Source organism: Sprattus sprattus (genome assembly GCF_963457725.1).
Source record: "Sprattus sprattus genome assembly, chromosome: 11".
Classification (NCBI taxonomy): Eukaryota; Metazoa; Chordata; class Actinopteri; order Clupeiformes; family Clupeidae; genus Sprattus; species Sprattus sprattus.
The window spans coordinates 4335086-4362955 of NC_137909.1; the positions used below are offsets into that span (position 1 = coordinate 4335086).

General features: G+C 40.5%; 1 protein-coding gene across 4 annotated transcripts in view; it reads left to right on the forward strand.

Annotated features, from left to right (window-relative positions):
- mapk10 (mitogen-activated protein kinase 10) overlaps nucleotides 1–27870 on the forward strand; it is a gene marked incomplete at both ends in the record, with an annotated part of 60811 nt that overhangs the window by 7054 nt on the left and 25887 nt on the right. For 3 of the 4 annotated variants that reach the window (XM_080847925.1, XM_080847924.1, XM_080847926.1), the window contains one exon: nucleotides 16022–16143. In XM_080847925.1, the coding sequence (XP_080704051.1) occupies nucleotides 16022–16143 (122 nt within the window). Of the gene's footprint in view, nucleotides 1–12628; nucleotides 12701–15973; nucleotides 16144–27870 lie in introns of those variants that run through there. The other variant, XM_080847923.1, reaches the window with a different exon arrangement.

Genomic DNA, 27870 nt, shown 5'->3' on the forward strand with positions numbered 1-27870 from the left:
TATAAATACATTCTCCATAGGCACTTTTGGCTGTACTGAGCCGGGCCTTTGCCAAGCTAATTTGCATTTCCACTACAAGTTAAAAGTCGACAAACGCTTTTGTGACTGGCTCAATCAACCAGCGCTTGCCATAGTATGTACTTGTATACCAAAAGTATATGTATATATCCACCTGTGTATTCAAAAGTTGAATTTGTAGTTTGAATAGTAGCTATAACAACAATAGCAAATGGTAAACTGCCCATTGACATTAAATCAACAAAAAATGTATTCCCTCATTGTGACAAGTCACATAAACTCCACAAACGGAGAAATTCCATGGTTAGATAACATTGTTATCTGGAAAGGTAGCAAGCTGGCAAGCTAGCCCACATATAATTTGAAACAGCTAACATCAATGTTAGCAAGGAATCGTGCTTAGAAATAATGGAATGGAATCAATGTTTACCACGTAATCTCTGTTATCTTTGACTAAAGAAATAAGTGCTAGTCTGGAAGCTGAATAGGTTGGTTTCTTTTTATACTAAACCAAATGTTTTCTTTGTGGGTTGATGTTATACATTCCTAAATACATGTATGGCAACAGAGATGTACATGGAGGAAACTAATGAGTTAGTTCTTTGGCTTCATTTCATATTTTTATCCCAAAGATACACCTTCAAGTGAGTAGACCCTGATATATGGAAGTGCTTGGTCGACAGACTCAGACTACTGTAGTGAAGCCGCAAACATTGATGCCTTTCGTTTGGCAAAACAGCATTGGTTTTCAGTGTATATTTGCCACCTCTGAACAGATTTTGTGTGGCTGTTTTTTGTGGCTATCATGAGCTAGGCTACATATATCTCACTCCTACTATTTACCTATCTGCACTCAGTGCAGAATACTGATGGCCTGAGCTGAGATCTGCCTCTTCATCCAGAAGCTTGTTATATTTGTGATGTGTGTGTGTGTGTGTGTGTGTGTGTGTGTGTGTGTGTGTGTGTGTGTGTGTGTGTGTGTGTGTGTGTGTGTGTCCGTCCTTTTAATCATCGATGGAAGCCAAATGTCTTATGCCTGAGTGTATGCAGGTCACCTGCAAGAGATTACATGTAATGGGCCTCTCCATTATAAACAGGCTTGATTCATTACCATTAAAAGCTCCTCTATCTCTTTCCTTCATCCTTTTCTCTTCATTTAAATGTAAAGTGAGTGGATTGGTCTGTCATTAACTTCACTAATTCACTGCTCTCAGTTTCACATTGGAATGGGAATATATTCAAGCATTGTAGACAACCTTTCTTTGAGCCTTTAAGATGTTTCAGTAATCAATAGTGTCCACAAAGAGGACATTTTGAATGTAAATAATCACCAAATGTTTTCTGATACCAGACTAGACTATAATTGGTCCCTTTTGATCTCCACAATTGATCAATTGATCTCCATCGCGCTGGTTCTCAAAATCCCCATGAATGATTTTCTATCAACACATTTCGGAATATTTGGTACACACAGAACAGGGCCTCGTTTCCCGAACGCGAAAAAGGACTTGAAATCGGTCGTAAGAGGGATCCTACGTTGCAGAGCGGTTTCCCGACGCCGCACTTAGCTTAAGTTTATCTTTCGTTGAGAAGAATTCTACGTGTGGTCAGGACCAGTAGTAACTTCACACTTAGCGATGCAATCCACCAGGGGCGTCGTTCGGCCTATTATAGAAGAAATCCAAACGATGTTTCTGTGTATAGCACATCATGAGAATGTCATTGTTTCACCTGCCTATTCCCATCAAAATAGAAATAAATAATATTGAGTGTTTGAAAATAAAGATTATACAAAATAATATGTTATTGAACTAAGGAGATGGCTTTTCTGACTGTGTAGTTAGGCTGCAATATTAGGAAATTGACATGTCATGGAGCCAGGCTGGAAATCAATCAAGAGGGTGGCACCCGCTAGCTTATATATATTTATTGAGGTATTGTTCATATGTCGACACTTGTTATATTGGAACTTCATTCATGAGCCTATACATGGGTTTCTTGTATACAAACATTGAAGGCTGCGCGCGCAAATCCGCGGCAGAAAGCCATCTACCCTAATACAAATGAATACAGAAAGCCCAGTTTAAATGTATTGTTTATTACTTATTTAGCCTACCGTTCCCTATTCTGTTGCCATGAATGCTTGCACACACCCTCAACATATTCCCAAACGTAACCTTGTACATTGTTGAGCCTTTTTCTATATTTGATTTGATTTGATATTTTATTTTTCCTGGCAAACGGATGCTTCCTCCTAGGTATACTGAACATCTTACCAACTCTGTTAGAGCAGTTCACCACACAACAACTCCCTGTCATGTTGCCTTCCTCCACATCTTTCTCATCCACTTCAACGTTATCTTGCTTCTTTCTGCCGCGAGATTGCGCACGCAACCAGTGATGACGTAGCCGAGAAACCCATGTATACACAAGTGAGAAAATCGACTCGTCTGACATCGACTGCCTTACTTTCAGAACCACTGTGATTGACAGCTCCACCCTAAAAGATACTTAAGAACTTGTGCACGTAGCGCTCGTGCACCTGACTTTAAGATGATGTTCGGGAAACGCTCGTAAATAGAAAGTGTTACTGAGTCTACTATGTCGCCAAAATCCACGTAGGCCATTAAAATACGTCGTTATCGGGAAACGAGGCCCAGTGCTTTGCTCAACTCATATTGTCATCAGTGTCTCGACATCAAACAGATGTGGAGAGGGAGTAAAATTCCCAAGATCAGATCTACTAATTGAAATTAAATTGTGGTTGTTAGGTGAATTACAATAATCTAATAACATTGTGGTGGTTTTTAATGATGAAAAAAGATTGGTGGGTTTAAATTCACAACGAAACCCACTCTTAATCCACACTAATCCTACTCTCCACGGGATTCCCCAGGGATTATTATTCTCAGGGATTTCACCACTTTCAGCCTGCACCACTGTGGGGTGTTTGTGGATGCAGTAATGAACAACCATGTTTGCAGAGTAAGAATGAACAAGCGTTGATTGCATCTCTGTCTTGTTTGCCAGTGCAAACTCCTATTCTGTCCTCCATGAGTCTCAACCTATTGTTATAGCAAACTGTTTATATAGTTTATGTATCAGTCTTTGTGTGATTTGTGTGCTTTTCTAAGGAGTTGTGATTTTCTCCTTGCAAATCTGTTTTGGTTTGAAGAAGTCTCTTTTTACTTAGGGCCAGTATAGTTGGTGACTGCTTTTGTCGAAGTAAAATGGAAGTTATTTCAGTGTGTTTCTTCGTTTGATCAAAAGGCCAAATCATGACACTGCAAAAACCCATTTCTCCTAAATGCCTTTCATGCGTGGCCTAATAAAAGTGGTTGGTATGCCTGGTGATATCTTGGGAGATTCCAAGGATAACACATGTTAACCTATCTTGACGACCACATTAATCAAAAACCTTTTACGTTTTCAGCGTCCACAAACCTTGTCGAATCTTCACCAATTGGCACAGATGATCTTCAGCCAAACCCTCACAACAGATATCAGACAGATGTATTATTTTCAAAACCGTTCGTCCGGTACAGCCTTTCGTATTCAGCCGTGAAGCTGCCAAACAGGAAGTGAGTTTATATCTCGGCTAATCTTTGGTCAATTGACATGAAACTTGCTGTGCATACTTAAAGCCATGCCCTTGACAAGTTTCCATGGCGACTGCACTCTGCTGGGCTGCTTGGCCCTTTCATACTTGCTTGCAGCTATATTATAAGTATATATGAGTTGTTATATTACTCAGCTATATTAGGTGTATACTGTATATGAGTTCTTATATTATGGAGCTATATAAGGAGTATATAGTATGAGTTCTTATGTCAGGAATATGTTCACATAATGTCTATACCTCACTGCATACTGAGGAGCTTAATCCACCAGCATCCTAGTAATGTCTGATACCAAATGAAATAAGACAGGCGAGCGAAACAAATCTAGACAGTGGATCTGTTGAGTTCTTAGACGGATGGAGCATTCTGTAATCAGTCAGGGATGTTCTCAGGGGACTGGGGGATGTGAGTGTCTTTCTGTTCTTTATGCTTAATAAGAACCAATGAGACTCACTGTCTGTAGTACACAAACTGGTGTTGTGGAGTGTGACTGACTCTGTCTCGTTCCTCCTCCATTTTTGAACTTCTATTCTGCCGAAGAATACAATCATTTTGTAATTAATCAGCCTTAAAATAACACTTGTATTGGGTTAACCACAAGGCAAAGTGTACTACACCATAACAGTTTCTCTACAACTACTGCTGCCGAAATATAGTGCTTTGTTTTTCCAGCATGTCAGCATGTTTTGATTGTAGTTCATGGAGAGAAAACAGTGCTCTGTGTGTGTGTGTGTGTGTGTGTGTGTGTGTGTGTGTGTGTGTGTGTGTGTGTGTGTGTGTGTGTGTGTGTGTGTGTGTGTGTGTGTGTGTGTGTGTGTGTGTGTGTGTGTGTGACTGAGTGTTCAATTGCTGTAAGTGTGTTTGGCTTGCTGAATAAGCAACCACTGAAGAGGAAACCTAGGCTGTTGTGTCAGAAAAGCTGATGTGTAAAATTGGGTGTCAACAATAAATGGACCCTCTCCACCCTTCATCATTTAACCTGAAAAATCTTTACAAATGTTTTCTTTTGTTTTATAGAAGTGCTGGCTCAAGTAGTATACTAATGTTTGTTCAGGTTCTTTATGACAGCCATTAATGTTTTTCTACATCTTGTATATGAAAAGGAAGGCTTGATTCCACAGAACGCCTAGGCTATTCACTGCACCATTACCAGCAGGGGCGGCCCTAGCACATTTGGCGCTCTAGGCGAGCTTCACTCCTGGCTTTATATGCGCGCCCCTATTTTAATCATGTCTTTTTTGTATAATGTAGAATAAATGGACATATCATTTTTGATATAGCCTATACCGCCTCTGTAGAATGCTCAAAGAACTATGTGACAGGGAGTAGGAAAACTTTCAATGATAAGGTACATCTTTTCTTCTAAACTCCACTAAAGTACCCGGGGCAATTCACGCATTCATTAACATTTTCTTATCTGGAATTCATTCTAGGCTAAGAACAGGATTCAAGGATTTACCTTTGTCCTTGGCACGTTTTTCTTCTTCTTCCTTTCTTTTCTTCTTAAATTGCGCCCCAGATGGCTTTAGCCTCTTCATTATTTTGTTCTTCAAAGTTTCTTGAACACACACACACACTCTAACCAAATGCCTCACTGTGCTAGTATGTTCTGACAACACCAAGGAAGAACGTACCCCTCCGTTATTTATTTTATGTAAAAATATTGTTTCAGGATATAGAAGGGGGCGCAAAAAAAACTCAATTATTTTTATTTTTTTTTGCTGGCCGCAGTTTTTGGCGCCCCCCTCTGAGTGGCGCCCTTGGCAACCGCCTATACCGCCTGTAGGAAAGGCCGCCCCTGATTACCAGCAGTGACGTCTAGTGGTATTACTGAATTAAAGATATATTCATTCCAATATCAAACAGTAAGAAACAGTTCAAACAGTTTTGTGATGTTCTTGTTAGGTTTCGATTCAGTTTTAGAACAGGAGACTAAAAAGTACTAAGCACTAAAAATCCCATTTTGTATACTTCCACAGGGCATACAGCCAATACTTTATTCAAATTCTTATCACCAGTACAGCAGCAACATATTTGATAGCTGCTATGACCTGATATCGGTGAGCCCTGGTGCATGTAATATATTATTTTGCATGGATTTATTTTGCTGCTCCACTCTGAATAGAGTCTTTTGGGTAGTTATTGAACCTGTATAATGTAAACCTGTGCTGCCAGATCAACAAATAGGTGTAGCAACAGAAATGGGTACAGATCTCTGGCTCAAAGACAAGCAAGCTGATAACAATTATAAGTTAAAGTTAAAGCAAGTACATATCACTAAATTATACATATTACTATTATATGAAAGATATCTTTTAAAGACAAAATACCTTTTTGACATATAGTTAACATAATAATAATAACAGATTGGTTCCATGGGGATGTGCTGTGTTTTATGACTCCACTGTGTTCCTGGGAGTAATTCAGCCACACCCTCACGCTGACAGCAATAAGATGGCCGCCTGCTGGCGGGGCAGATGGGAGAGCACAAACCCCCACAGGCTGCTTTGTTAGAAACGTATTTGTTAACTGATGCCCAACGACTCAATTTAGAACTGTGCCGTCCTCTCTCAACATAGGGCCAAGACTACCACACCTTTTTTATTGGTAGTGACACTGATTTGCTACCTTCACCCACCATCCCAATGCTGATTTACAGATAGTTTCTCTTTTTAAAAGTTCTCTTGGGTTCCTCTCTCCCCCTACGTGCACAGTCTCAGGTGCAGTCTAGGGTTCCACGGAGATGCTCATCTAATGATATCAGCATTAACCAAAGCCTAGACGTGACAGATGTTTTAAAATGTAATTTTGTATTCTAATGCAGACATTTGGCTCAAATCAAACTGTGCTCTGCTCCGTGACAAACCCAGAGATCCCCACCTGACTTCAATGGAATATCCCCGTCTGCCTGACTATTGAAGAGCTGTCCCCAGGCCCATAGGTTGTGACAGCTGATGGAAAAGGAACGAGCAATTGTATAACCAGAGAAAAAAAGAGAGCCCAGACTAATGAGTCAGTCATGGCTGTGCAGGCTTCAGAGATGGCCAGGATATTTCAGCGGATGATTATCATTCCTGCCCTACCATTCACTTCATGCCATGTTTTTCCTCATTCCCTTGTCAGTGTTCACTCATATCCATTTAGCATATTCATGAGAGTTACTGTTGAGCAGAGGGCCATCTGAGATGGAGCTGATTCACCTGGTGATTGGTGGCAATTAGCCATGAGGAAAATGGGGCCAATGCTAAGAATCAGTCTGCGAACACGACATGTGGCAAACACAGTACCAGTGAGGGCCAGGAGTGTGTGGCAGGAGAGGATGCTTTTGGTGAAAAGATGTCCCAGATAGAGACTGGGATTTCCTGAAGGCCTGTATAATTACCTACTGTCCTCTTAGTGTTGAACATTCTAGTTAGTTCCTAATTTGGTATATGTTATTGTTGGACATGTAGAACTTATTTCATTTTGACGAATAATAGAAAAATTAAGAATTCATTCACTTCAGTCATTAAACTGTATAAATCAGCCCCCAATGAGCAAAATGGTTGAATTTAGTCTACTAATATTGTAATCTAAAGATTATATAAAATGAATAATGGATTCTCTATGAGGCCCTTGCCTGAGGATCTGGAAATATGATATACTTGGTGTAGCCAAAAACTAAAAAGCATTAAGTATGAACAGGCAGTGCATGTGTAAACTCATGTGCTGGAAAGTTAACGAGTACAGGAGGAAGCTAGGGATAGTATCTTCCCTGCTAGTATTAAAGATCCATTCAATATGCTCATGAGAGAGGACAAAAATAAGAATCCAGATCTCAGACATGTTAGATACATCATCTTTAAAAGAAAGATGATTTACACACACTACACACCATACACATCAAACTCTGTGTGCAGACAGACATTAGGCAGCTTCTATCAATCTGGGTACAGTGAGAAATGAATCAGTGATAACAGTCATGTTTACCTGGAGGTCTATATCTATATCAGATTTCAAGACAGTCATCAGTGTCCATCTGGACTCCGAAGGCAGCTCATATGACTCACGTGTCCTGACTCCTGAGGGTCTAAGTGTTGACAGAGATGTAGGAGTTCTTTAATAAAGGTGGCTGCTTGTTCGCCCCCTGTATCGACAGCCCTGTCAATTCTCAGCTCGAGCTCTTATCAGCAACTCAAGGGCTCTTCACACCCACTGCTGTTATGGACACATTCATCCTGCACTCAGCAGGGTTTGGACTGATCTCTAATACCCATACCCATCCCCGTGCCTCTCCATCCATCTTCCTCTCCGCTATCAGGGCCATCTGCCCTTGCCCATCGTTCACTGAAGTTGCAGGCTCCTCCCTTGGGTCTGCTCTGTGTGCTCTCCATCACCATGTCACACATGTTCTAGTGATACCATACTCTACAGGAGGCTTATCCATATCTTACATCTTCGGCTGCATTCGTCAGTGCTCCACTGTGACCTTGCATTTCTCTTCTTGTCACTGGCTAGCACAGCACAGCTAGCTTGGTTGTGTAACAGAGGAAAATGAGAGTAGTACAGCAACGCATGAGAATGGTGCAGTGGAGCTAGTGACGTGGTGAAGTAGCTACGGCAACTGGAAAGGGTTCTGTATTTGTCTTCTCTATTTGTTAGATGCAAGTTTGTATGTGGCCTTCACTGAGCTGTTAAAATGTGTTGTTTACATCCCAGGAGAAATAAAAAAGACACTGTAATGTAGACTGAGAGTTAAGTAAATGTCTAATCTATTGGCTAATTATCAGCAATGTTTAAAATCGCTTGTGGTTATTTTGGATTTGAATGGCTTGGCAGAAGGGGCTTTTCTTCAGGGAATAGAACCTTTGTCTGCAAAGCAGCACACTGTCCATTCAAATATCAGCTCAAAGTCCAGATCTGTTCCCACAGTTTCCAATCAGCCTGGTGTGCCAGAAATGTTGCAAGCCATTGCCAAAATGGACTGAGAAGTGAGTTGCTAAGAGAGTTTTCTTCCTCTCTTCTCTCATTGTTTAAATGAGGAAGCCGCTGCATAGTGACTGAAGCCCATGGGTCCTGAGCGTGAATTTCTCTCCATTAGAGTGTGTGACTGTTATCACAACCCGGGGTGATGGGATGACTTTTAATAAGCAGACTGGCTCTCAGATACAGAGATGTTTACTTAGTGTTCAGATGGGTGACTGTTACCAATGAGGATCTCAGGTGCAGACACACACCCTGTCAAACAGAGATTAAGAAGCTTGAGCTGATGCCTCATTTCTAATCATTTATCCGTTTAGCAGCCACCAGAAGGACAAACGTTACCTATTCCATCCTAGAGTTTCAGTACTCTTGGTGAATTCTAAGGATGCTAAAGTGTAGTGCCTGGTTGTGTATTCATTTTAATGTTACATTCTGAATACACTGGTTGGTGGAGCCAGTGCGGATTGTATAGAATGCCACATTACTTTCTTCACATCGAAGAAAGGAAGCAAAACATTATTCCTTCCTTCCTTTCTTTCTGTTTTCATCTTTTCTCCTTTCTCTCTCACCTCCTCTTCCATTCTCCCTGCTCTTCACTAATCTGACAGCTGCATTGTCTCTGTCCCAGGGGAAGTGTGTTGAAAAGCTGCCACTTCACTTCCCCAAGCTCTGTATTGTGGAACGATCAGCCCTGACATGGCTGAAGTGTTCTCACTCTTTGATTGCTATCATCAGTCAAAGAGATGGAACCAGAAATGTTGTCATGTTTTCCTCTAAAGACTGACTGAAACCTGGATTCCTAGATGCCAACGTTATGGTTCCAGCGCTCTGCTATTCTAAGAATGAGGCTCCACAAGGAGCAGAAGCCAGTAGTCTCACCTACGCCATCGTTGGATAGTCTAGGGCCTGTTTATCTTCATCACAGTCCTTCTCTTCCTCATCTTCATCATCTTCATCACCATGCCGCTACGTAAACAGTATGAAAGGCTTTTTATATGATTTGTGCTTTTCCCCCTGGCTGAAGAAAACAGCCCTTGTGGAATTTAAGTATGGCGTCTCTCTCAAGGTTGCCCCACTAAAATTAATATTTAAAGCTTCCCTTCAGGTCCTCGCGAATAACTAAGACGCCTCCACGTGTTGAGAGCACTCGTGTCGGCTCCTCGTGGGGAAAGAGAAGAAACATGCTGTGAGGAGAGGAAATAATCAAACAGGATTTAGCATACTGTCGGCGACTGTTGGAGCTACTCTCTAAAAATCTTAAAAACATCATTTTGAATGTAGTCATTTTTACATTCATTTTTGGCTGTGGAAAATATGGTATTGGCAAATTCACATGTAATGGTAGCAAAATATTTTTCTACATGAAGCACGTATTAAGTGTCTGTCTTCCTGACATCTTTGGTGAACTAAATTATCATGAGGGATTTAGAGTTTCATTTTTGTTGTCTGCTGAGTGTGTGGGTTTGATAAATCATTCAGCGTGATACGACATGCAGTTTCCCCATTTCTGTGTTGTTGCGTTTTATTTGCACTTTTTCTAGGTCGCTTTGGGGCATTCCTCAGATCAGAATTAAAATCCTCAAAACCGCTTATTCAACCTCCACATCATCTAGTCACTTGTGCACATCATAATATATTTAATAATATTGTAATAATATCATAATATCCTTTCCTTTGAACATTCAGCAAATGGTATGTACCATAATCTGCTATTTAGTCTTACCCCCCAAACATCTAGGTTTATTGTGGAAGTGTCAGTGACAAGGTATTTTTTGAACAGTTGCTAAATTACCTGTTATTAAAATCTTGATTGTTTACATGTGATTGATGACATATGACCATACCAACATTAGGGGAAAATCCAGTTACGGAGTGTGTCCCTATATCAAGCAACAATGTTTTAAGTCATACTTTCACCACTGGGCTGGACAGAAAATCACACACAAAACACAAAATCTTACCCTCCTCTAAATCATCCTGAGGGATGTCATTCATGAGAATGGGAGGGTTTTGTAAGAAGCAGGAAGCCAAATGACATGCTGTATGTGGTCATTTGGGTCAATGTAAACTCTCTCCACAAAAACAGTATTGGGGAATGGTGGACTCCAGAGATTGCTGATTACTGGTCTATCTAGTACTTTATCTAATGCCAGAGTTTTTTTTCTGAATGAGGGCGAAATGTCTTTGATCAATATGATTGAATATCATTACTTGGTTCTCAAAGAATTTAAGTGGTGTTCAAGATTAGCCCTATTGTTTTTAAACAGGTTGCATGTGTTTCTACTGTCCAGTCTCTCAAGGAAGATTACTGCATCCTGCTACAGCATTCTTCAACAATCACTCTGTGCCCTGTTCAATTGAAATGGTTGTCAGTGTGGACACATGTGTCCTATTTCCGATTTCAGTCCGATTTAAATTGGAGATTGGACACATGTTTCTCCCCAAATCTAGATTCATTGTGTCCGACTTGAGTCCGACTGGACTCCGATGTAAACCCCTGGATACACGATTCGATTCCGCTGGGAATTGGACTGGACGTGCATGTGTCTCTCGAATCTAGATTCAAATTGGACAACAACAACTTTTGCACGTGCTTGAGATCGTGCCCACAGACATATACATGCATCATATATGTCTATGATATGATAATCGCTGCTAGACGCTCAGTTCTTGTGCTCCCTCTCATTCACGTTGAAATACTGAAACCAAAACTGAAACTTTGAAACTGGAACGCAACTGTTTGGGACAGAACGCGCTAATTCAGTGAACAAATATTTTCATATTACTTTTCCACCAGTTGTTAGTCATGTAATCCATTCATATCGATGTGAATCAATCAATACTAATACAACTTTAACTGTGGTGTGTTTTTGTTTCATTTCACAACGTATTTACTGTATAATCAACAGTAGCAGATGTAAACATTCCGCATTTGATTTGAACTGACGCGGCCAAGATCTAGATTGGTCACTGCCATGTGCTTTGAGATAGAGCTGTTAACCCCCCATGGAGACCCCATGGAGAGAATCGAATGGGATCGGAGTGCTGCCATCATGTGCCCGCACTGACTCAGTGACATGAGTAGCATTCAGCTTGCTAGAAACTAGTATCCAGATAGAAGGAGACATGTAAAAATGTTGTATGGTGATGCATTACTATGAGTGAAAGAGATACAGTAAAAAGCTAATGTGGAAATAAAGACTACACTTCCAGCCTATAATTGTATATTGACAACATAATCTAGTATTTTGTCTTGGTTACAAAAAGTGACAAAATGATTAGCATTTTGGTGGCACTGACATATTCATTGACATACAGTACTTTTTTTTCATTTATTTATTTTACTTTTGAGCCATAAGCTAAGTATTTGGAAAGAGTCACAGGCTTTTGCAGGTAAAACATTGTGTTGTGCTGTTTGTACGAATTGTTTCAAGAAATACACATACTATTTTGTTAAAATGTTAAAGATGATTAAACAAAATGTACCAAGGTGACTGAGAAGAGCTGTAAGCATGAGTAAGAGCCTTCTGTATAGTTGACATAACACAATATAGTTATTATGTCTCAAAGAATACATGTAGTTTCACCACTATACATACCTTTCTGCACTGTCATGAGTCTGGATCATTTGTTTGAATGAAAAAGCCTCTTGGGCACCATACTGATTGTGTGTAAGTCTCACTGTACTCCCTGCAGTCATACTGAGGTCAATGTGCAATATAAAGGTGTTGGCTTCCTATCTCTGGCATTGTGAATCATAGACTGACCAATGACTTCTGCCCAATGGCTAATTGCTGTATTAAAATAGCTTAAAGACTAAAGTGAATGAAAATGAAAATGCGTCCCACCGCTCACTATAATGATGAGTCATTGAATTGATTAATGGCCTACATTCCATCTGTTAGTATCTTGGAGAAAGGTAGGTTTGGCATAACCACAATGCACTTGGAAAGCTAAAAGCATATTTCCCAGGATGTTTGGACAGATCACTGATGGTTTTGTATGTGTTTGTTTTGTATGTCTTTCAGGTATTTATGAACAGACACTTCCTATACAACTGCAGTGAACCCATCCTGGATGTGAAGATTGCCTTTTGTCAGGTGTGTGTTCCATACAGGTAAAAAAGGTACTGTACTCATTCACTTCCATTCTGCCCCTCATTGATGGAGATCTGTTGGTGTGTCAGATGACTCCACTGGTGCCACCAGTTCTATACGCTGAACTGACCAAGCGGTTACACATTAGACTTTACACAATCCAGATTTGGTGAAATACGTATTAGCTACCCCGCCCTCCCCCCACCCCCCCACAGGTTATCTTGAAGGGGATGGCTAAACATTGATTCAAAACTGAGCATGATTTGTGACCCTATTGAGTCATCTCTCCTTAAACACCATAGGACACATTTGGTCCATATAGACATTTGAGAAACAGCAGATTTAAGCCTAAATCTCACTTTTAATCTCATTGTTGTCTAGGAGAAACTCAAAATAATAAGGAGATTTCTATTTAGATTTTCTTTTCCTATGGGATGACCTATCTCTCAACATGATTTCTATTTCTGCCAGTGCCAGGTAGAGCCCTGAGATGCAGGCCCCTGGCCCCTGGCCCCTGGCAGAAATGCAGTTGTGTTGTCATGCTTATGTCCAGTAGATAAGATGGGTATAGGCTGGATCCAAAGAGCCCTATGAAGCATCACACAGCAGGTCATCGGAACACACCCCCTCTTCTCTGTCTGTGTTATTGATGGCTTTATAACTGTGGCAACCCCTCTGTGGTATCTACTGTAGCTGGATCAGTCTGCTCTTATCATCCATGCAGATCATACCCTGATAGCCGCTGACTCCAGAACAGATCAGGTCTTCATCTGGCGATGAGCCGCTGGAATGTGTTCAGAGCCAGCTCGCTATCTTGCTATAACGTTTTCATTTCCACCTCATGATAATTCAACTCATCTTTTATCTATGGCTGATATTGCCTATGACCAATAGATCAACAAAGCTTATAAAACAATTGGGTTTTAGCGCGTAATTTAGCTGTTTCTGATTGGACGAGAGACGTTCCATGCTATTGGTTATTCGTCAACATACCTACAGTTACGGGACTTTTCACAGCTAAAAATAAATCACTCCGCGATGAAACATTCGCATTGATGATAACCGTTAATTCAAAGTTTTTAAAATTCCAAACCAAGACGTTGACAATGGAACTATTTTTTGATGCGGATAAACAATGGCGAAATAAACCATTTTTAATCAATAACTTCGTGTTGAAATGTTAATTTGTTGACTGTAGAATTGTTTTATAAAAGCAATATAGCACTCGTGGGAGTGGGGTAGGTAAGGGATAATCCCACGGGTGTTGTTGCCTAGGCCACTCGGCCTGGCGGCCTCGGTGGCTACGGCCGAACACCACCCGTGGGATTATCCCTTACCTACCCCACTCCCACTCGTGCTATATTGCTTAAATATTGTATAGTACTGTATTGTATAGTGTGTTGAGTGTGAGAGTTGAGTGATGACTGTAATTTGAGGCTAATAAAAGCTCTCTACAGCACTCTCAGTCCCCACATCTGATTTCAAATAGAAGATAGCAATTACTTTGAATCTTTGTTAATCAGGCTCAAATTAGCTTTGTCAGTTTCATTGTCGATTGTTCCTCTGTGAGAAAGATGAGTCTCTTGGCAGATATGTGCTTAAAGAGCTGGAGATGGCTGTCTCGCCAACCCCCTACGCAGTGCTTTTGACTCCCTTGGAAAGTGGCAGTCCTGTACCACTGTACAATCATACAGACGTGTCCCGCTCCTCAGCTCTAGGGCTAGTAGCATCCAAGCTTAGATAATCCATTTCTTTCTCTACCGACCATGGCTTGGCCGACCAGCCTGAGTCATAGAGATAAGAGGACAGGCCAGGATCAGTGCAGAGATGAAGGAGTTGACCTTTTCCAATGCCCCATCAGAAGGGACATACATGCAGTAGGAGATAATCAGCATAATGGATCTGGGATTGAGGGAGGACTCCCAGGAACATGCTAGCTTTTTCTCTGCTTGAATCCACTGAGGATAAATGGTCTCTCATCTTTCTCTTCTTAAGCTTTTGCATCGCCTCAAATTACCTTTGTTGTCCTTTTGATATGATTTCCTATTTCTTCTCATTTTGGAAACACAAACATTTGGAAATGCAACTAAAATATATGGATTTACAATTAAATGTTTCGTCCTTGGCAGAGTACTAGACTACTATTCTTAACACTTCTTGTATGATTGTTGTACATGAACCAGGTAAAAAGCCCACATCACAGGCTTATGCCACCAAACAGAAAGACAAGAGTTTGAGAACCGTTAATAGATTACAAGCATTGTTGCCAGTGGAACTCAAAAGTTAAAAGCAAAAAGGTTATTGCAAGGGAGCACAGAGGTATTTTTGAAAACATACATTTTTGGCCATATGTAATTTATATAGCATGTACCACAGGTAGAAGATCTTTTCTGAGAAATTCTTAAAATGATTAGTGTTTGTGTTTTTCTTAGATTTCCTTGAAGGAATTGCATTAACATCCATAATCTTTCAGTTGTTGTACATAAAAAAGCTCTGCGGGGAGTAACATGTAAAGTATCAATGAATAAGAGCACACTTTCTCAGCTTAGCTATGATATATGTAAGGGATAATGTATAGAACGCATGTCATTGTCGGGAAAATAAGCCCCGACAGGGTGAACAGCACCCCGACGCGACGCTTATTATACGGCTACTTGCCAACACGAAAAAATAACTTCACACAGTGTGTTTTCTTTACAATTTATTTGTTACCATTAGTATTAAAAAGCGGAGAAAGCAGAGAAATAGTTCGTCAAAGACGTTGAACTTCAAACATTTATCAAACATTCTTTAGAACACAGCTGCTCAACCGTCCGCTGAAACTCCATTGATAAGTTACCGGACTACTTGGGGAGTGCTACAAAAGACGTGAATCAGAGGCAAAAAGGCCATTTTCCTTGACAGCAGTCGTTATTGCATAGCAACGGTCCGCTATCGGCTAATAACGGACCGCAGAACGTTGGGAAGCCCCATTCAAGTGAATGGAGCATTCTACAGCATTAAGAAGAGCCGTGTGATAACATTATTTAACCTCACTGTACAAAACCAGACATTTGTTACATTGTGCTTAATATTGATTTGCAGTGTAGAGAGATGTGTTAAATAAAGTGTGTCCTCAATTCAAAATGTTCAATCTTTACATCTTTTTTTTCCCTCAGGATATTTCTTCTGATTACACGATTCAACTTAGCTGTTTCTAATTTACAGGACTTGCGTTGGACATGGGTTTCTCTCATGATAGCTATATGGTGAACATTGCTTACTTTGTTTCTGCAGGGCTTTGGTAAACAAGTGGATGTGTCATACATCGGTAAACATTACAACATGAGCAAAAGCAAAGTGGACAACCAGTTCTACAGTGTGGAAGTGGGAGACTCCACCTTCTCAGTCCTCAAACGCTACCAGAATCTAAAACCCATCGGCTCAGGGGCTCAGGGAATAGTCTGGTAAGTTTACAGATTTTAAATGTTCTTGTGCTCTTAAGTTTGACACTGTATGCTAGCCTTCCAAGGACCGAACATTGTTTGTGCTGTAGAGGATGTTGCTGAAGCATTTCAGACAGAACGTCAAACATGAGTGTGAATCAGTGACGTGCCGTGAGGTTCGCAGCTGGTGAGGCACAGAAACCGAAAGTGATTACGTCATTCCGATCTCTAGTTGTTTAAAAAAAATTGAATGAAATACATCATACATGTATATGCTTATGGTTTAAAAATTGTCATCTCACCAGAACTGAAAAAACGTTATGTTTTATTGTCTAATACTATTACTTTTAAACGATTATTATTATAAGAAGTTATGCGGCTCAATAGTCAACTGACTTTTACGAGGCTATAGGCCTACAGCTAAACGTACAACCGGTGTGCTAATTGAACTTTTACACCGTGTCAAATAAGATATTAATAGTTACAGGGTAGCGTATGTAGCCCTCCCACCAATGATATGGCTCATTTCATTTTGTCTAGGGAAAATATAACTACGGTGGTGGAATGCTAATTTAAATTACCTTTTACACAACTCGGCAGTGATGGGCAGTAGCGTCACTACTTGTAGCAGCGCTACTAGCTTAACTACATTTGTCAGTAGCTTGGCAGTAACGTCGCTATTTACAAAACCAAGTAACTTTTCAGTAGCTAAGCTCTTTTATTGATCAAGTACCGCAGTAGCGTCCTCGAAAGCTAATTTATCCTGGACCTTTCTAATGTTCATTCATAACAGGCTTCCCTGCAGCCATCAAACATCAAATTTAAGCAGTACGTCACTTAAGTCGAGACGAGTGAAAATAGATAGATAGATATCGTCATTTCAAGTACACCAGACGCTGCTCATACATTTAAAATGAATTCTCCCCTAATTTTAAATGGGTAGTTTGCATGCAAATTCTAGACAACCGGATAACTAGAATGCTGTTGATATTTACATACAGCTGAAGCTGATGAAAGTTAAAAAGTGAAAAGTCAGTGCTGTCTGCTTAGGGAGTCGAATTGCGAAAATGCACGAAATAGACGAAAGATGAAGGTAGGCGAGGTCTTCTGCACTCATTTGTTTTCATCTGCGTTTGAATACCTGACTCAACAGCCATACCTTCAAAAGTACGTCACTTTATACGAGACAAGTGAAACTAAATATGTTTTCAGATGCCGTCTTTGTAATCCAAAGAAAAAGTTCCTGTCAACGTCAATGACATCCAACACAAACATACGAACACACGAATTTCATCCGTTCAACCGTTTTTATCTGACTGACAGTTGTGTTGATCCCTAAAATTGCATTGACTTGGCATGCAGTTTGTTTAACTGAAAGTAGCTTCTAATGTATCAAACTACTTTTGACAGGTTTATGTAACTTAGCTTGCTACTTTTTTTTGAGTGGTAGCTTCTGTGTAGTGAAGCTGAATTTATTGTAGAGTAGCTGATAGCTTAGCTCACTACAAATATCAAGTAGCTTGCGCATCACTGCAACTCGGACACTTGAATACGCAGAGAAAAAAAACACTTACATATTTATTTATACAACGTATTAACAAGCAAACAGTTAAACACCACAGACATAGCACACAATACCAAAATGTTCTACTGACCGGTTTAATTCAAAGTTGGTGCACTTTCGTTGGAGCTCGTAATCCATTCACGGCTCCCCTGCACCTAGCAGCCTTTAGCGAGGTTTGTGTTGCGCATGAATATGTCCCGTTGGGAAACGTGAAACACTCCAATGCAAATGTCAATACCTTCGGTCGCGTCGTTTGAAGCAAACATTTTAGCTCCGCCATTGGTCTCCCATTATTAATCATTTCACGTTTGGACTGCAAGTCCAATTTTGAGAACTGCTTCAGCTTAGCAATACAACCTTCCATTTTCGCCGTCAAGTAGAGGCCTAGAAAAAGACCAACTTTAAAACCAACATATACCCGACAATTGCGCTCTCGCCTCCTTTCCTGAGGCAGTGGTACTGCCTGCCTCACTAACAATATTTTTCAATGCGTTTTGAGCTCAGCTCAAAGGTTCTACGCTTGCGCACGCATGCGTAAAACCCAGTTTGGAGTGATTGCGCAATCCTAGGTAGGGTTGGGTACCGAGAACCGGTACCAATACGGCACCGGTTCCATACAACCGATACCTACCCGGACCGAAATGCAACGCAGATTTCGGTGCTTCCTTTCGGTGCCTGAGCAGATAATTATTATTATTTATTTTTTTTTAATTAAAATTTTTATAATTTAACAAAACTAGCGATAGCTAACGAGAAGTAACGTTAGTGGCGTAGATCTTTCTGAGTACGATCTGTATACTTTTTTGTGTTGATAACAGATTTTGTGGGGCACATATAAAACTGCTCCATCTCCCAATATAGACTCTCGCCTGTGTCGCTCACGCTGCATTCCGTATGGGACTAGTGGAAACGGGATTTGTGTTGAGGAGTTGCCATGGTAATGGGTTGACTTGCGTGTGGTTTCGGTTTCAAGATAAGTGTGGTTGTTCTAAGCAGAAGTTGGATACGTTTTATTAAACGGAGAGCTACCGTCTCATCCAAAGATATTCCTTCTCAATGTGAGTTCTTAAGAGAGCACCAACTTGGACGCTACAATAACATTGCAACAGTCTGACAGCGAAGAGCAGGCAGCCTTGCACAGAGCAAGCACAAACAGAGCTAGCCATCAATATAACGCAGAAAGTGTTGAAAGGTAAATGATCAAAAGTGTGGCTGTATTTCGCACAAAAAGATTCAAACAACGCGACGATCAGCATATGCAACAACAAAATTGCGTGTGAATGGGGGAGAGAACTCAAGAGGCCCTGAAGCTAAACTTTTAAAGGGGCAGTACACATTCACGAAACCAGTGGGTTTAAATAAATGCAAACTAATTAATATTTGTTTTACTCTGAAGGCAAACATGCTCATATTTCTGCAAAAGTATTACTGAAGTGTGAAGTGTGTGTACAGAGTTTGTTATGTATTTATTTATATTTATTTAAGTATACTGTAAACAGTTGTTATAAGTTAATATATTGTTCATAGTTTGAAGTTAAAAGGTTTGAAGCCAAGTGTTTTGTATTTATTTTTATTTATAGTATACCTCAAACAGTTAATGTATTGTTAAATTTAAAGAAAACTATTTGCCTTGGCAATAAATAAGCCTAATGTCTTTAATAAAAAAAAAAAAAAAAAAAAAGTATCGGTTCTGTTCTGGCACCGTTTAGGCACCGGTATCGTTTTAAAAGTATCGGTTATGTACCGGTATCGGAAAAAACCCAAACGATACCCATCCCTAATCCTAGGGGAGGCACTGCCTCCCCTGCCCATAGACACCAATGCATCCCACCGCACGTCCCTGTTTTCAGAAACCGGAAATGCGCAAATTCAGCGATTTTGATAATAAAAATGCTCAAAATGATCGGAATCATGCAGAAATTACACCCATACCACAGATTAGTAGAGAAATATGAATATTTATTTTATGATATATATATATTTTTTACTTTTCAAAATGACAGGGGAGGCGGAGCCGCACGTCCCTGGTGAGAATACAGAGCAGGATAGCCTTGACACGTATGACACAGTATTGAGCTCACTTGGAAGAATTAATGAATTTAAAGTCCCAGTGGAATAAAACTCATATATGCGTCATAATTCACCTTCAGTAGATCAGGTCACATGCAGCGAAACAACGACTTTGCTTAACCCTTCAGGCGTGAATTGTTTGGCAATGAAATGCCAGAGGCTAGCGGCCCCTTCCCATAGCTGTCACATCGTCTTTGACGCACCGTTATCAGCCCCGGTGACTGGAGCAGTGAGAGCTGACTGGCTGGAGGGCGCAGAGGCTAGGGTGTCTTTGAAGCCATCTGTCATGGGGAGATCTGAGGCACCTCAGGATGGAACCTCTGCACCCCAACCGTCCTCCTCTCTTCCCCTCTGCACCCCACCCGTCCTCCTCTCTTCCCCTCTGCACCCCATCCGTCCTCCTCTTTTCCCCCTCCGCACCCCAGCGTCCTCCTCTCTTTCCCTCTGCACCCCACCCGTCCTCCTCTCTTCCTCTCTGCACCCCACCCGTCCTCCTCTCTTCCTCTCTGCACCCCACCCGTCCTCCTCTCTTCCTCTCTCTGCACCCCACCCGTCCTCCTCTCTTCCTCTCTGCACCCTACCCGTCCTCCTCTCTTCCTCTCTGCACCCCACCGGTCCTCCTCTCTTCCCCCTCTCACCGCCCTTCCTCTCCCCTTGGCTGCCCCCTCTCCTGAGTGATTGTGTAAATTGGTAAAGAAGGCAGAGAGGGACAGGACTGCTAAGGCAGGGGATCAGGCAGGGGATCAGGCATGTTTGCAGGCGGCTGAAACCCAGTCTGGCAGACAGACAGGCCTGATCTAATTTACCTCCTTCTCCCAGCACCAGGGTCACATGGTGGGGCATGGCAAGCTCTGAAACTCAATATTAATGCCCTCAGACAGGTCTGAATGTCTCTCATCGTTTGAATGCCATATACAGCATTCATTTATCATGTAATAATATCACTGCATTCCATATGGATTCATTATGAACTACAGATGGACATTTTAAGCAAAAATACTATTCGTTAATTGCTGGGAGCTAGTCTACTATTCAACGATTATTCGGTGGTGGGGGTACGGCTAAGGGATTTCAGACACTGACCTTATGGATTTCAGTCATGTTAACTCGATAAGTATGACACACAGACAGAGAGAGAGAGAGAGAGAGAGAGAGAGAGAAACCCATTCATGCTTTTCCTAGCAGAATTTGCACAGCAACTTGTTATTGTTTGCTTTTTAAAGGAGTTCCACACACAACTCTTTGATGGCTGTAGAAGTCTTTAGTTTTGCATGTTTCTCCTGTTGTAAAGTCGCATCTAATCTCACAGTGCTACACACATTTTATCAGTGTCTGGTAGCAACCATGGGGCTATGACATAGAACTGGAGAGAGTGAGGAAGTGCCACCCCCATTCATTTCAATGGTCCATGCTATGCTAGCCACTTCAGCCTAGGAAGTACAAAATGAGCGCCGACATCTTTACAAATATTGTGGGGTTCATGGGTACTTACTTCAGATATCTTTTCTATGATAAGCCAATAAGGTGCCACATTTCAGATGGCCACATAAGTATAAGCTGTGTATGTGGATTGGTGGATGTTCCCGGCTTGAGCATGGCCAGTTCATGCATGAGTTTAGTGTAGGGAATGAGCCTCCTTCTGTGTGCATGTTGACAGCATTCCTTTTTTCAGGATAGTGATGAAGGAGACTGGCTGCTGAGATTTGTGTCAAGGCTATTGGTTTTTGGCTAATACTATTATATTAGCCTTATATATAGACTATGTGGGAAACAATAAAACAACATAATTAAATGGTGCTATGGTGTAATATATAGGTAGGTGATAAGATTATGTTAAATGACATCCTACATAATCACCTATCAATAATATTATTCTTGATTTTGAAAGCATGAAACTTTCATTTTTCTATTTACTGCAAGTGTAAGATCTGTGCAACAGCCCATGCTTCTTGTGGGGTATAGGTAGAAGTAGTAGATTCAGCAGTTCTCTGTGATATTGCGTTGATCCCAGGACAGTGTTTTTGGAAAATGCCTTCGTGCTCTGCTGTTAATTGCACTATAATTCACCTGGATGTAGCCTAAGGATTTTGCACTTCTGTCAGTAAGTTTTTTTCTTGATTTAATTAGCTTGCCATCAGAACGATAACATTCTGCAAACCTTACACACTGGGTGTATGGTCTTAGGCTAGATTTTAATAAGGCTACAAGTTTTTGTCCTGCAAAATGTTACCTGCAAATCATGGATATAAACTTCAAGCCAACTGTGTGCGCTCCCAAATGGCTTTTGTGTCATCACAGGCAGACTTCAACATCCACCAATCCAATCCATTCTTTTAGTGCCTGTTGTCATGTGTTATGTGGTGCCTAAGTGAGCAACCGTGGTCCGACATTTTCAAAGATGTCGGCGGTCAATTTGGATGCTAACTGGCTGAAGCTAACATCCACATCCTGACCCCCACGTAGTAACACGTTTTTCCTCTGTTGTTTAATGGTGGTTGGCAAACCACCGCCATAACATTCACCTTCTGAAATTAGTAACGCATTGCTGACTAGCAGGCACAGATAAAAACAAGGTAAAATAAATGTTTTAAGACAAGATGATAATAAACTATTAGATTTTTTGATAATTTAACGATTATTCAAATATTTGAAAATCATGACCCATCCCTATTATGGACTGTGAAATGTAAACAAAAAGCACCTGTTCACCAGGGCCCTGTTCGGCGTACAACTGAAGCTAAGATAATTAATTTAGCTCGCGACATGAGACAATATAGCTCACTAAATGAGAACAGGCCAAGCCGGTCTGGCGACGTGCTCTAAGATACTTAATCGTCAAGTTAAGTTGTCCCAGGCTTAACTCGTCAGCTTTATTGCGCGTGCACGTCCTGTTTCAAAAGGCAGGAAAGGTCGACACCAAAACCATGATTTTCTTTTAACGGTATAATAGTCTAAACTCAAAGAAAAAGACTAATTTTTTTCTCCGCTAAGGTAGGATATGACCATGGACGCGTTATGAAGAATTCAAGACCATAATCATGTCAAAATTCAACACTGCCACGGCTGCGACAGCAATATAAGAAACTGTCTATAGGCTGTCTAAGACGTGATATCTTTTCCGATGTCGAATATGTGACTTTGGTGCAGCGGTTAGAGCTCATGGATTGGATGCAACAGATCACTATACGTTTGCAATGATGGACGTATGGTTACTAACATCGTGATTGTAGAAGGGACATAAAATCAAGATCTTAAACAACTTTCGCCAATATCTCCGTAAGGGAGATGGGTTACTGTCAATACAACACTGTCATATAATTATGAGTGCTTTGTTCTCTGCATCGCCGACATTACAAAAACGTAGGCTACCACTCACAAAAAAGGGAAAATGGATCTTGGCGGATCGCAAAGAACTCTCTCCCTACGCTAATCAAACTATCTAATATGACTCCTTTTAGTCCTTGGTCAATGGAATCCCTCCTTTTGCCAGGGGTGTGGCAAGTTTAGCCAGCTAAACTTAGTATAGCCTGCCCTGGAGCAGATTAGTGCTAAGTGATATGTTACTATGGTAATTTATCAGAAGTTGCTTCGCCGAACCCGATAAAGGGGCGTTCTCTTTTTTTAGCCTGGAATCTAGCTTGCTAAACCGCTTAGCGAGCGTCGCCGAACAGTACCCAGACCTTTACAAACAATCTCCTCAGAGTTTTTCACCGTTAGAGTAAAGAGCGATTTTCACCCATAATGTCTCGTTTAGAAGGCAAAGGGATGCATTGCAGTGCGTAATCCACCAAGCCCTCGGCAGCTGGTGCCGACTCTGTTTACAGCTTTTAGTTTCCTCTCCAACCGCTCTGTTCATCGCACTGTCCACCTGCCAGGTTTCAGTTTGAGTAAATAAAAAGGTTTTGCTTTCCGTGTTTTGGATAAAGACAAATCAATCAGATGCATATTTACCACACCATGCAGCAACGCAAAGCGTTATCCTCCAAATAAACATGCATTATGTAATCTGTTATATAATGTTGAAATATTTGCCTGTGAAACAAGAGGATGTTGTCAGAGTCCTGCAGTGCGAGCTGTGAGGAGCGGTCCAGTATCTGTTATCTGTCCACTCCAGCTCCAGCCGGTGTTTCTGTGCCTGGGCATGCTAATTATGGCCAAATGAACAACCTCATGAAGTGGGAGAACAGAAGTCATAGTTTATTTTTAGTGCAGAAGCATGGACGTAGAATTTGGCGGAATAGAAATAGCTGTGAAGCTAGTGTCAAATGCATTAAGATGTTTGGGGAATTTTATTTCACCCTGTCACCCCATGTACGCATGCCTGGCAGTTTATTTGTTTCTATATCGCCTTGCTGGCAAACTGGGTGGAACTTGCCATGTCCCGCCCAAGAGAACGGGAGTGTACATTTTGGCAGATCTCCGTGGTTTCTGTTTTTTCAGTGAGGTTTTCGTGTTTGTCACAGTGCATTGCAACACTGTGGCAGATGCACATGACATCATCCCTCAGAAAAATCTTACACAGATTGCAGTCCTTTCAGCCAAAAATACTTAACTGAGCACAGTGCTGTTTCCATGGACACCCTTGCAAAACCAGCAATGTATTCCTTGTATGGACACTTTCACCTGTATGTGTTTCATTTACACATTTGATCAATAAATCATTGTATTGTAAAATACGATTTGATAATTTAATTAATTCATTTCAGAAATGCCACACTTTTGACTGACATATTTTTTTTTAAAGTGTGTCATTGTTTTAGGTTTTCATTTTCTTAGTTTCTCAATTTTGTTATTTTCTCAGCCATTTGCTTTGTTTATATAGTCATGTGCTTTCCCCTGACTCTGTCTCTACATCGGTTTCTTGTATGGCTTTTCACAACCCTTTTATTACTTCCTGGTTCCTTAGTTCCTAATAACTGCATCATTGGTCACGCTTGTTTGTGTATCCTGTGTATTTAAGTGTTTCTTCAGTTCGTTGTCTGATCGTTGTTGTTATGTTCACACTGTAAGGACTGCCATGGGTGCAGCCAGTGGAGGACCTAGTCATTTGGGGGCCTAAGGCGAACATAGCCAGGGGCCCTCTTCATCCGTCCTTTTAATGCAAAAAAAAAAAGGGCCACCTCAAAGCAGGGGCGGACTGGGGGAAAAAAGTGGCCTGGGAGTTGTCTGTCAGAGCGGCCCACTTAATATACGGCGCGTTGCCCGCTCAATGTATGCAAAATACCCATACAAAACATAATTTTGGATGATTACAAAGAAATAACATTATATATGTTTTTTAATAACATTTGGATCCACAAATTTGCCTGGATGGACACATGGAATAAAATGATACTGGCTATTGTAACACTCCAAGGTAGTTATAGTTTGCTAGATGAATATGCTTAACTCTGGGCTAGTATCAGATGGTTAGGCCTACGTATATGTATAACTACAGAGCCTTTAGGAATAAATGTCAGCAGAGAAAGAGTACACCATTTTTTTGATAATGATTAGGGCGACCTACATTACAGTTTTTCTCAATCGCTTTGGCGAATTTTTCCATTCACTGTTTACTTTTTCAAAACAGCTCACACACAGCCCTTAACAGAAGCTGAAATGACCAAAACACTTTATAATGTTTGCAGAATGACACTACCTTCTCAAAAATGTATCACACACCCATCAAAACCAAACATTTCCTTCAAAACCTACAGTTTGTGCTCAGTTGAAATGTATGTTTTCTCATTTGTTTAACAATGGATAGCAAAACTCAAAATACAGCTTTCAATATCAACCTATGAAACCATCACTTCAACTTATGTGCAACACCCTCACAGTATTGACTATTTTACCCCTGACAATGTACTACAATTTGGGTTTTGTACTGAGCACTTTTACTTATACTGTCAGAAAGTATTCGAAATCTGAAAATTTGTATACAGTAAAATATTGTAGTTCTGTTTTTGTATTGCTATATTGCTAAACACTATATAATATATTCTAAACAAGGACCTGTCAACACCATTGATTACGTAACATTTGTTCTACTGTGCACAAAATGGCAAAGATTCTGACACAAAAATATTTACAGTATTGCAGTCCTTTTTCCACATTACATGTATATTCTTTACGTCAAAATGACAGGTTTCAATATACAGTGAAAAGGTAAAATCTGTTCTGCAGTGAACAATCTCCCCCTGCCACCAGTGTGGGCCAGTGTGTTGATTCTGTTACAGTAAAATAGTGCAATAGGCTGTAAATACTGGAAATATACGTAAAGTAATCAGAATTTTACTGTATATGTTGTAAATAACTTTAGTGAAACTACAGTATACATTGTATTGTGACAACATACTTTACAAAAGTATAGAAATTGTTGTTGCCAAGAGTGCAAATACAGTGAAACACAATGCATTATATTGACTGTGAAGGCCAGCAAAGTGTCATTGTCATTGCTGAACATACAAACAATTGATGCCACAGTATGACAGGTTTGAAGGTTTGAAAGAACCCTCAGGTTTGAAAGAACCCTCAGGTTTGAAAGAACCCTTCGGCCAGCCTCTCTCATGGAGAGGTCATGATTCACTATGGATCAATGACTCTTGCCCTAATTTCATTTGAGCATCTTACACAAATGCCACATCCCCTGACAGGGGCCCCTCTACCTCTACCACAACCTCTTCCTTGTCCTCATCCTGAGGTTGTTGGTGGTGGCCTATTCGATAAATGCTTGGTATCAACTTCAATCTATTGACCCTTTTTTAGAGGTTGAGAACTGCTTGATTAGTTTTGCACAGAGAGTTCACACAGGTGCTGACGATATTTAGAATATAGAGAGCAGTGCCAGTAGGCTGCTACTAAGTGTCTGCAATGTGTTGACATGGTTATTCAATTAGGTTTTGTGTCTTTCTCTGAGAAGTGTGTAAACTGTTTTGAAAAGTGTGTTAAAACTCAAAGAAATTTGTGTGAAAGCAATGAGAAATGGTTAACCCATTCGCCAGAGAAGACTCTTGCTGTGCAAAGAAGAAGTGAGCATTAGATGAAGTTGACCCATGATTCGCTAAATGCCTGAAAACGATTGGGAAAAACTGTAAGCAATGTCATTTTTTTTGTAGGCTGATTAACTCATACAGCAATACCTTTTTGTATAGTAGATGGCAACACAATCAAAATATTTCCCCTCTACCTACATAGCTACAGTAGCTAGTTATATGGAAGAAAGTTGCATTCAGGAGCCTTCATAAGCAAACATGATTTGGCTCCACATTAAATTATCCCACTTTTTCATTATCCACATGTCTCAAATGTTGTATGATGCAACATAGCTTTACAGGACACATAAAATATGTCCAGTAACAACGTAAAGAAGGGGGCAACATATAAGTCAAAACCAACTATTTTTATTGACTGATCTCGAAAGTATTGGCTTACAAAAGCTAAACTAGAAAATGCATTTCCTGAAGGAAATACCAGTGCATGAAATGCAAAGGTTAAGAAAGGAAGAAGAAAAGAAAGAAGAGTGAAAGAAGGAAAGAAGAAAGGAAAGAAGAGTGGAAGAAGGAAAGACAAAAGGAAAGAAGAGTGAAGAAAGGAGAGAAGAGCGGAAGAAGGAAAGAAGAAAGGAAAGAAGAGTGAAAGAAGGAAAGAAGAAAAGAAAGAAGAGTGAAGAAAGGAAAGAAGAGTGGAAGGAGGAAAGAAGAAAAGAAAGAAGAGTGAAATAATGAAAGAAGAAAGGAAAGAAGAGTGAAGGAAGGAAAGAAGAGTGGAAGAAGGAAATAAGAAAAGAAAGAAGAGTGAAAGAAGGAAAGAACAAAGGAAAGAAGAGTGAAAGAAGAAAATAAGAAAGGAAAGAAGAGTGGAAGAAGGAAAGAATAGTGAACAAGAGTGGCTCTGGATGAAGAGATAAAGAGAGAGTGAAAATATTGAAAAAAGGAGATAAAAATGGATTGAAGAAGAGATATTGAGTGTGAGAGAAAGTTGACTGAGAGAGAAAGATGGAGAGATGGAGAAAAAAAAAATAGAGAATGGAAGGTGTTTTAATGTTCCTAGTTACAGTTAAATTGAGAGGGACAGAGAGAGTAGAGGTTCCTTTGATTTGGTGCAGCTGTCAGTGAAGCACAGGTGCAAGCTAG